Here is a 10,647-nt window from a genome sequence, read left to right as displayed (position 1 = left end):
AATGAAAAAGAAGGCAGAGGGGTGGGGGCATAGGGAATAAGGAGGGTAATGGCCAGAGATGAGGTCACAGAACTAGGCAAATTCTGGACTGTGTGGAAAAGGGGTCAGCAAACCTTCTTCTGTGAATGGCCACCTAGTAAATATTTTAGGCTTTGCAGGCCAGGATCTCTGTTCCAACTACTCAATTCTGCTAGCATAGCAGGAAAGCAGCATACATGATATGTAAGCTAATGGGCATGACTGTGTTCTGATAAAACTTTATTTGCAATAATATGTGGTGGGCCAGATTTGGTCCATGGGCTATAGTTTACAAACCCCTGAAGTCAGGCATGGTATCCTATCTTAAAGAATTTGGATTTTATTCCAAGTGAATAGGTAGCCATTGGAATGTTTTGAAGGTGGTGGGGGTCATATGATTAGATTTTGCTTTAAAGAGATTCCCTGTAACATAATTTACAATATAAGAATTTATTCTCCCTTCTTCATTATGAACTCTCTTTCAAATTCTCTTTTGAAAACTGAGGACTCAGTTGGAGGGGGGCAGGTAGTGGGGCAGGAGGAGTCAATGATAGTTGTTTATGCTGTGTACTAGTTACGTGACTTTAGGTTAATTGCTCAATCTCTCTGAGCCTCAGTTTCCTTGTTAATAAAACTGTAATAATAACACCTGTCTCTAACAGTTATTAAATGAATTAAATGAGATCATGTATATGAAACATCTGTCGCAGGGCCTGGCAAATTAAGGGCTCAATGATGTAAATCCCTTTTCCTCTTTTTCCTTTCATTAAGCCTATAGATGTCACGCTCCAGGAAAGACAGAGGTAAATGTAACACTTGGTCATTAAGATCAAAAAATCAATTGCACGATTACAGGATAGGTGAGAAATTTCTCACCATAACATAACCAGGTGAGTCGGCTACTACAATAACAAATATAATTTTAATTTAAATTAATAGAAGCACAATTTCTGATTACAAAAGGGATGAATCTATTTGTATTCCATATTAGTCACACCATATTTAGAGTCCTGGAAATAATTCTGGGCATGCTAATTTGAGAGGAATGCTGGTAAGCAAAGTGCATTCAAAGAAGAACGACAAGTTATGGAAGGGTTTGGAAACCAGATCATATGTAAAATGTACGTATTGGAAATGTTTAACATGGCGGGAAGAAAACTTGAAAACTTTACAAATAGTTGAATGGCTATCATTTGGAAGAAAGACAAGGCTTACATTATATTGGTGTAGAGGTTGGTCCCCTTGGACCATTGGGTGGAAACTGCAGAGATAAGATTTTTTCACAATTAAAGATCTCCATAATAGGAGAAATGAGCTCTCAATCAATGTAAGCATTCTGGAAGAGACTGAGGAGTATTCATCAGCTGAGATGTTGTATAAGGATTTTTGCAATGAGAACACAAGCAAGCTAAAAGACCACCCACCATATCTTCCAAATTTATGATTCCATAGACCAGATCTCTAGAGATGAAGAGGCTCTCTTGGATACCAGGGACTGGATCCTTCTCTTGAGGTCTCTGGTAACAAGAGGATTGTGAGATACATGGACCTGTGGTTCATCAAGAGGTAGAGAGACCAACAGAGGGTTATTGTTGGGGGCCGGAGGTAATGACTAAGATAAAAACAGAGTGGGTCACTTTTATGTAAATTGGGTGAGAGTAAATTTCATGTCACTGAAAAATGGATGGAGATTAGGAGAGAAAAAAAGAAGTCAGGAGGTTCTCACTAAAATCATTCCCAAATCCATCAGTACTCTGTCCCTCTACCATCCTAGACTAGGCCACCATCATTTCTTGCCTGGATGGCTGCAGTAGCTTCCCAAGTGTCCCTAGACAGTGCTATTTTTTCCATAGCACGGGAACAAGAAAATGTCAGGGAGTACTATTTGTTTTTGCCTGCCTTCTCTACCCTGAAATATAAGCCCCGTGAGGGCAGGGACTATGTCTGTCTCGATCACTGCTGAATCCTGATCCACAGGAGATGCTCCATGAATGTTTATGGGGAGAGTGAGGAGTAGAAATCTTCCTAAAGCGAAACATGGCAGCGTGAAATCATGATAATTGGATTAAGTTTGATATAAAATCCTGAAATTTCAACGGATGTGTCTATCAGTAGCTTCAAGGTAATGTACATATTGCCCCGAATTTTGCTTGGTGGTCCTGAATGAATGCTAATCTGACATTGTCTGTTGTATTTGGTCTAAAAATAATTCTTCTTCAGATATCCAGAGTAAATGAGTTCTAGACTGTGAATGATGGAAAAGTAGTAGCCCAATCAGAGCCCAGCAAACTTTTTTCAGCTGCAAGAGTCAATGGGAAATCCTAGGAAAATAGAGAGGAGAGGTGGCATGAGAAAGGGAAAAAAAAGAAATGAGTAGAGAGAGGGAAATGAAGGAATGAGGAAGGACAGGTAACTAACATTTCATTTACCCTCTGTTATGCCCATGAGATAAGGCGTTTGAGAAATGAAAATCTTTTGAGTCTCAGAGGGATAAGAAAATTGTGTAAGGTCAGGCGGTAGAATGTTGTAGTAGAGATTCCCAATAACACGTTCTGCGATTGCCATCAGGCCCATGGATACAATGAAAGGTTGGTATTTATTAAGCACCTGCTATGTGTCAGGCACTGTTGAGAACAGAAAGAAAAGCATCTTGCTTGCAGCCTCTGATGTCATGATTTGCTGTCCAACAGCTATGGTCATGGGCACACCCAGGTTTTGTGGGGCCTGAAGCTTACACAGTTATTTGGGGAGCGGGGGGAGTGGGTGCTCTTTAAGGAAAAGAATATAAATTTTAAAAATATGAGATTACATATAGGGCCTTAAAAGGTGCCTGTGCCAGCGACGAGTCCTGAAGCTTAAGCTTTTTTAGCGTTCTGGTAAGTCCATCTCTGGCTATAGCAATAGTTCGTCAATTAATTTAATTTAAAAAGTGCCACAGTGATGCCTCAAAAATGTTCATTTTGGAAATCAGGAGAAAGGATGGTATAAGGTGGAGTGGGGTTGAGAAAGTCAAACACATGGCTTAAATTAATCCACAAGTTTCATTTTAATAATAGCCCCAAAAGACTGATTCTAAATGAGTTTTTAAATTCCCTTTTGTTAAAAAATTCCCTTTTTGTTAAAATAGTAAAAAAAAGAATGTTTTATTTTGTGCAAATAAACAAATAACCCTGGATCTAAACACAAGCTTTTTCCGGTCTGGAGGACTCTTTCCTAGGTTTCCAATAAATGTCTTGTTGTCAGGGGGATAAGCTCTGTGTTTCGGGATTTAGAATAAAAATACCTCTAAAATATTTTCTAATCTGGTGATATTGGGCTTTGACGAGATCTGGTGGATGGGAGTGAGTGGATTCAGAGGCATTCTCTCTCTGTAGGAATCCTGTAAGATCAGGAGATTTGGATGCAGTCAATTTCGTCTGCTCCTTGCTAAAAACTGCTCTATTAACAACCCTGTTACATGAGAGAGGGATTATAAACATTCTTAACCAAAGGGGAAACTGAGGCACAGGACAGTTAAACAACTTGCCCCAGATCACCTAGCAAGTTTATGTTCGAACAGAACATTCTGTCTCTAAGAAGGTCTGTCAAAGGTCACATATTGAGGAAAAAAGAATATTTCCAGGAAAAGAGAGAACAATCTAGCAAACAGTCTAGATTTGGTAGGGAAAGGGGTAGTCATGATGGGATGGTATGTGTTGATTTTAATACACTAAGGGATTTAGACGAATAAGGGTGGGCAAGAATTAGTGAACACCACGGAGATTTTTAAAAAGGACTGTGTGAGTGTTGGCAAGGAGAAAAAAAATTGAGATTTTGTAAGAATGGAAGATAGACTCCGGGCCTAAGTGAACAGGACGCTCTGGCACAAACAAGGAACAGAATCTGATGTCTAGGGGGGCGGGGGTAGGATTTGCACAGCACTCCACAGATCACAGACCCTCAATCAATGTTTGTTGAAGGAATTTGCAGAGGAGGCAGAGGACTAACGTTGCCTCGATTCGATAACTACCATTTTCCTGGTTGCCATGATCCTGGCGCGGGACGCAAGCCAGGAATCCAATAAGCAGAAACAGACAATGTGAGGTAATACCAGAGAGTTTGGATGCTGGTTAAGACTCAGCGACACGGGCCCAGTAGTCAAACCAGCCTGAGGTGAGAGAGGAGACTTGTCTCCTTAAAGACACTTTCCCAATCAGCTGGGGGTGGGGTGTCTCTGCGTGGGGGTGGGAGGGAAGGAGTGATTTCATCTGTTTAATGAAAAATGACCTGAACAGTTCTCTGATCCTGGAAACTCCCCATGTAACTGAGGCCAAGGAAAACAGGATTAGGTCTTATTACTTCTATGACGGCTTTGCATCTTCGCAGAATGAGTTAAACTGCAGGGAAGAGAAAAATCAGGGAACCTCATTCCATTGTCCCTGCAGAGAAACCTGACAGGCTCTGAATCATGTAATGGGTTAATGGACAGACTTCCCTCTGGTCCTCTTCGGACCCTGTTTTGTTTAGGCTTTCTTTGCCTTTTAAATGGACACCCCAAGTTTTGGTATGTGTTCACGATAACAGAAAGTTTGCTCTATTAAACTCAGACAAGGAAGTCACTCCCTTTGGCATTCTATCTCCTGACAAGCTACTGATTTCAGGGCTAGTCCTCCCTTCTGACTTCCACAAGGGAACAGCTTTTGCCCTGAAGCATGAGGGTGTTAAAATCACAGCAAACATTTTGCCAGAGCCGGCAACTGCTGACATGTAATTCTCTACGTGACCAAATGGGGTGGCACTTTTCGAGATTTTTCTGCTTCGATTTTTGGGGACATACAGTCTTTTCCTCGGTGCCTATTTTAAGATCGCCAAAAATGTACATAAAAAATGACAACACAGTGATCAGCATGTAACAATCTCTTGTGCCCAATACTTCAAATCATCCTTTTAACAGGAAAATGGGGTGAATAAGTCCATAGACCGTTTTCTTTTTAATGCAATGTATATTTATTGTAAACAATAATATACAAAAAAAAGGAAGAAAGAAAAAAAAAGGAAAGATAAGTTTCACAGAGAGAACAAAAGGTTTGGAGGGAAACGAGCGAAACGAACAAAACACAAACACAAACCAAACCTTACCTAAAGACAAAATATGACTTAAATGCCAGGTTTCTTAAGTTACAGAAATTTTTTTTTAAAAGATCTGCTTTTATACAGAAATTGAAAGATGCCATATTATAAGAGTGCTTTAAGATTTTATTCTACTGACTTCTAAAACTGTTAATATATCTTTTTTTAAATAAAAAAAAAAGTTTGCTGTCTTTTTTAAAAAGCAATCCTCAAACTCTCCAGCCACAGAAGTAATTAAGAATTAAGGTCTGTCAGTGGGCTGATTCCCTCCCCCTTCCTCCCTCTCTAGAGAACATGCAGGGGAATACTGATGACACAGGCTTGCATTGTTTTGTGTCACAACACACACACACACACACCATTTAAGCAGCCCAAAGATCTGTGGCAGAAAACACTGCAAATGACTCAGTGATACACTACATTTGCAACCTCTCATTTGTACAAAAAGAGAAATAAGTTTCCAGTTTGTTTTCAACAAAAACAATAAAGGAGAAAAAAGGACAGACAAAAAGGTATTTATACAAATCTAGGACAAGGAATCCAAAGAAACTTGCTTTTAATAATAAAAAAAGATTAAAGAGATAAATAAAAAAAAAAAACTGGTTACAGTTAAGAACATAATTTAACAACAGATGACCATACCCTTTGAGGAAGGCTCCAACAACCTATTTTAAAGAAGGTAAATTAAAAAAAAAAAAAGGAAGATTTTTTTTTTATTTAAAACCTCTCCTTGCAAAATAAATAATTTTAGCACGTGGAATGTCTTGAAGGTTAACTGCTGGTGTTCAGAGAGGCACAGGTGACAGTGGGAGAGGACTTGAGCATCTATGTTCCACAAGGCACCCAGGCAGGCAACCAGGGGGCAGTGTGCTGGGGCACTTACTGGCTGCTGAAACATCCCCCCCCCATTTCTTCTCCTCTGCTTGCCTTCTGCTGCTTTCTTAAGATTGCAGTGAACAAGCAAATGCAGGAGGAAATACACTAAAAGAGAGCGCAAGTATTTTCCAGCAGCATGGTTTTAAGGCTCAAGGTGTTTTTCTCTTGTTTAAAAAATATATATGTGATAAAGCTTACCAAATGCTTCTCTAGACTATTTTTACTTCCATAGTTGCAAAATAAGGCCTTTACTTTTCTTTCTAAGGCAGCTCCTCCTTGAATCAGAAAGCCTGAGGAATTAAGCAAAGCTAACCCCCAAAACTGATCACATAACACAAATCTGTGTTTTTTACGTTAATACAACAACACACATACTTTTTTTGTTTTTTTTTTTTTGTAAGAGAAAGCAAATCTGTACAAAAATACTCTGGTTGCAAGAAAAGCTAGGGCACGCTGTTCAACTAAGTAGTTTAGCTGTTGGAAAAATAAGAGCATTTAATTTTTTTATCTAAAAATATGTATAAATCCCCTCAAAATGGTAATGAATCATACACAGTACATACTAAAAATATTTAAAATAGAGAATATTCCTCACAGAGGACTTTTTTCTTTAATTACTGCTAAAAAATAATTACAAAGTCCAAACAGGCAGAGAGATTGAGCAAACTGGTCACACGATTCTCCATCATCCTCCATGCTTGCTTTGAAGAAGGTTTTCAAGTCCAGTTTCTTGTCGATTCTGCGGGTCCATCTCGCCAAGACTGGCCTGGCCACTGATTCGCAACAAGGTGGTAATGCGTTTGGATCGCTAATGTTTCTGTTTTGGAATTCGGGTACGAGTTGCCTTTAGCTTCAACGTCATTAAGGAATAAGAAAAAAAAAACGTCCAAAGGAAATTCTGGTTGGTTATTTATTTCTTCGGTTATTTTTATGATCATCACGGCCATCATCACGCTTTGTCTAAGGTCTCCTCAAGGTCTGGTGAGCTGTGTGTAGACGGGCTGTTCCCAGTGCTGGGGGCTGTGGGTCTGCGGGATGGAAGGGACCCCGGAGGTGTCGGCGATGGGGGTGTACATGGGCCGCTGCGCGGGGTTCATGTAGGTGAACGTGGAGTAGAGGCCGGAGCCCTGGCCCGCCGCGTGGCTGTAGTAGGAGCCGGAGTTCTGGTGGTCTGTGTAGTCGTACTGCGAGCGGGTGATGGGCGGGTAGGAGGGGCTGTAGTGCGGGAGGTTGAAGGGGCTGTAGGCGATCTGCTGCGGCGAGTGCTGCTGCTGCTCGCTGTAGTGGCTGGGACTCAGCTGCTCCGTCTTGATGTGCGTTCGCTGGGACTGCCCCGGCTCGCTGCTCAGCGTGGTCAGCGTGTGCGCCTGCTGCTGCTGCGGGGGCGGCGGCTGCTGGGGCTGCGGCGCCTGCTGCTGCTGCGGGGGCGCCTGCGGGGCCTGTGGGGCCTGCGGGGGCTGCTGCGGGGGCGGCGGCGGCGCCTGCTGCTTGGACATCCACACGTGGCCCGCGCCCGCGGGGGTCGCCGCCGTGCTGCTGATGCCGTAGCTGCCCGTGTAGGTGACCTGGCCATGCGTGGCCGGCACCCCCGGGTGGCCATTGGGCGGCAGGTACTGGTCAAACTCGTTGACGTCGAAGGTCTCGATGTTGGAGATGACGTCGCTGCTCAGCTCGCCGATGTCCACGTCGCGGAAGTCGATGGGGGGCTGTCTGCCCCCCTCTGGCAGGGGGCGCCCCTCTCGCTTCAGGTCAGCCTTGCCGGGCTGCACGTCGGTTTTGGGGGTGGTGGGTGGCGTCGGTGGGCCCTGGGATTGCCCTGCAGGCAATAAAAGAGGAAGAGGCATAGGAAAATCAACACGGGTTCTGCAAAGGCCCTCGTCTTAGGAACCCTCCTGGGACCCTCCCTCCCTGCTTAAAGCCTTAAGGCCCCGCATCCGCGCGGGAGGCGCGCTGCACCGGAGATAAGTCGCGGAATGATTAACCCGCCGGTACACACTCGGCAGTCTCCTTTTATCAGGGAAGGGTCTGAGGTCCATAGGGTCCGGAAGACCAAATTGCTACTTGTAGAAGAGCCCTGTGTGTGTTTTTGGGGTGCGGGGGCAAAGAAAAGAAGGGAGAAGTCCTGTAAAGCTGTAAAGGCATTTTACCTTGCAATAAAAGTTAACCTGCTAGGATGCAGGGATTGAGTTCGGTGTGTGCGCGCGTGTGTGTTCGGGGGCTTCGTGGGGCCCTGGGCAGGGACGGGAGAGGGATTAGGCATAGGGAGTAGTGTTTCCCTCCCGGGGAGCGCCAAGTCCCTAAGCAGAGTCTACTAGGTGGAAGCCTGGGGGCCTGCCAGGCGGACCGCGGTGACCGGGCTCGGGTGGGAGGGGGGATGGCTCGGCCTGGGGGCCGTGGAGGGACTCACCCGAGTGCTCGCCGGGGGAGTGCACCTCGCTCATGCCGGAGGAGGAGTGCGGCGAGTCGGCCTGCAGCGCCTTGAAGATGGCGTTGGGGGAGATATGCGTCTGCTCCGTGGCCTCCTCGGCCTCCGCCTGGCCGTTCTTCACCGACTTCCTCCGCCGCGGCTGGTACTTGTAATCCGGGTGGTCTTTCTTGTGCTGCACGCGCAGCCGCTCCGCCTCCTCCACGAAGGGACGCTTCTCGCTCTCGTTCAGCAATCTGGGGGCGGGGAGGGGGCGCAGAGAAAAAGAGAGAGCGGGTCTGTGAAACCGGCTAAGCTGTCAGGTCGGTGGGAGGGGGAGGTGACCCCGACCACTCGGCTTCTTCACACACAAACCGTTTCCACCCTCCTCCCTGCTTTCCAGCCACTGCCTCAGCTCAGAACTTTTCTTAAAAAAAAAAAAAAGAAAAAAGTAAAAAAAAAAATAAATAAATAAATCTCGGTTCTTTTAGTCCGATCTGAGCGGTCACTCCCCGCCCCGCCCTCTCCCCTTCCCTTCTATTTTGGAAACCCTGGAGATGAAAATAGCTCTCCGCTGCTCTCTCTCTAAATGCCTCTGCTACCGGAGTTATATACCCCCACCGCCCCAACATCCTTTAAAAACTTTCCAAAAAAACCCCTTAATCTGCAAGGAGCTCCTCCCCCCCCCCCCACACACACATTGCGCCCACCTATTTCCAGCAGCCTCCCTTCTTCCCTCCCCCCCATTCCTGCCACGGGGCTCCTCTAGCCTCAGTTTCTCCCCCCACCCTCCATCCCATCTCCTTGGGTGTGGGGCTGCACAAGAGAGCGCAGTTCCAGGGAGGGAGGGAGAGGCAACTTTACTTTCTACCCCAACCCCCGACTTGGGATTGAACTTCACAGCGACGGAAGATCCGGCTGGCAGCCCCCTCCCATCGTGTCTCCCACAAGCCTTCTCCCACCCTCTGGTTATCTCTCCCCCCACCAGCCCCCACTTTCCCCGAGAGCAATCCGAGAACTCTGTCAAACTCTGAGCCAAGTTACACCTCGTCCCCACTCCCCCCCGCCCCACCCAGCCTGCTCCGGGACCGGCAACTCCCTCCTGCTGGGAGGCGGGGCGCGGAGAGACTGTCCCGGCCAGCACCCCCGCCGCCGCGGAGCCCACCCTGCGGCGCAGGCCCTACCTCCAGAGCTTGCCCAGAGTCTTGCTGAGCTCGGCGTTGTGCAGGTGCGGGTACTGGTCGGCGAGCTTCCTGCGCGCCGCCTGCGCCCACACCATGAAGGCGTTCATGGGCCGCTTGACGTGAGGCTTGTTCTTGCTCGAGCCGTTGACGCGCACCGGCATGGGTACCAGCGTCCAGTCGTAGCCCTTGAGCACCTGGCTGACGGCCTCGCGGATGCACACGGGGAACTTGTCCTCCTCGCTCTCCTTCTTCAGGTCCGGCTCGCCCTTAGGGAACGTGTTCTCCTGGGGCCGCGTGTTCTCCGTGTCGGAGCCGGAGCCCGAAGGGCAGGGCGAGCCCGCCGAGTCCTCGGACATGGTGGGGCTGGGGGCGCCGGACAGGCCCTTCTCCTGCTCGTCGGTCATCTTCATGAAGGGGTCCAGGAGATTCATACGCGGGCCCGGGGCAGGGGTCGGGTGGCCGGGAAAGGCGAGAAGCCGCGGCGGCTCGGGGACTCGAGGCGCGGGCTCCTCTCCCCTCGGCTGCCCGGACGCGGAGCGAGCGGCTCCCGGGGAGCCTGGAGCGTCACCCGGCTGCGGCGGCGAGCACTTAGGAGGGCGCGGGGTGGCCAGCCCGCCGCTGCCCGCTCCAAGTGGGGGAAGGCGAGTTGGAGAGGAGGAGGAGGGGAAGAAAGAGAGCAAAAACGGGGGCGCTTGCACCCCTTCTCTTCTCCTCCTGCAAAGAAAAGTTCCTGGGATGAAACTGGCAAGTCGCGGCACCACTGAAGTTTCCAGTGAGTTTCAAGCTCCGCTCTCCAACTCCCAGCCCAGCGGCTCTTTAATAAATACTCCCCCTCACCTTAGAGACGTCCAGCCTATCACAGAACGGCATTTCAGGGGCTGGCAGGCAGCTGATTGGATACCATTTTGGGGGGAGGAGGAGTGTGGCGCTGGGCTGGGTGACGAGAAGGGAGGGGAGGAGCCGGGAGGGGAGGGCTGCCGCGGCTCCGGCGGGTGGGGGTGGGGGGTGCTGCGGGGAAGGCGGGGGACCCGGGACGTCCAAGTGTGTAAGTTTGCC

At 47.8% G+C, this 10,647-nt stretch overlaps 1 protein-coding gene across 1 annotated transcript; it reads right to left on the bottom strand.

Moving 5' to 3' along the window:
- Positions 1 to 5,666: 5,666 nt before the first annotated feature.
- Positions 5,667 to 10,367, bottom strand: SOX9 (SRY-box transcription factor 9). Its single transcript, XM_004432705.3, has 3 exons — positions 9,592 to 10,367; positions 8,411 to 8,664; positions 5,667 to 7,819 (listed from the first exon to the last, which is right to left on the bottom strand). Exons 1-3 carry the CDS (start codon positions 10,020 to 10,022, stop codon positions 6,975 to 6,977), a joined length of 1,530 nt encoding a protein of 509 aa, XP_004432762.1. The 5' UTR covers positions 10,023 to 10,367; the 3' UTR covers positions 5,667 to 6,974.
- Between the last annotated feature and the right edge of the window lie 280 nt (positions 10,368 to 10,647).

The sequence above is a fragment of the Ceratotherium simum genome, chromosome 16, assembly GCF_057802395.1.
Source record: "Ceratotherium simum simum isolate JZ-2026a chromosome 16, ASM5780239v1, whole genome shotgun sequence".
In the NCBI taxonomy this organism is placed as follows: Eukaryota; Metazoa; Chordata; class Mammalia; order Perissodactyla; family Rhinocerotidae; genus Ceratotherium; species Ceratotherium simum.
The sequence above is the reverse complement of the archived record's forward strand: the minus strand, read 5'-3'. Positions and strand labels throughout refer to the sequence as shown.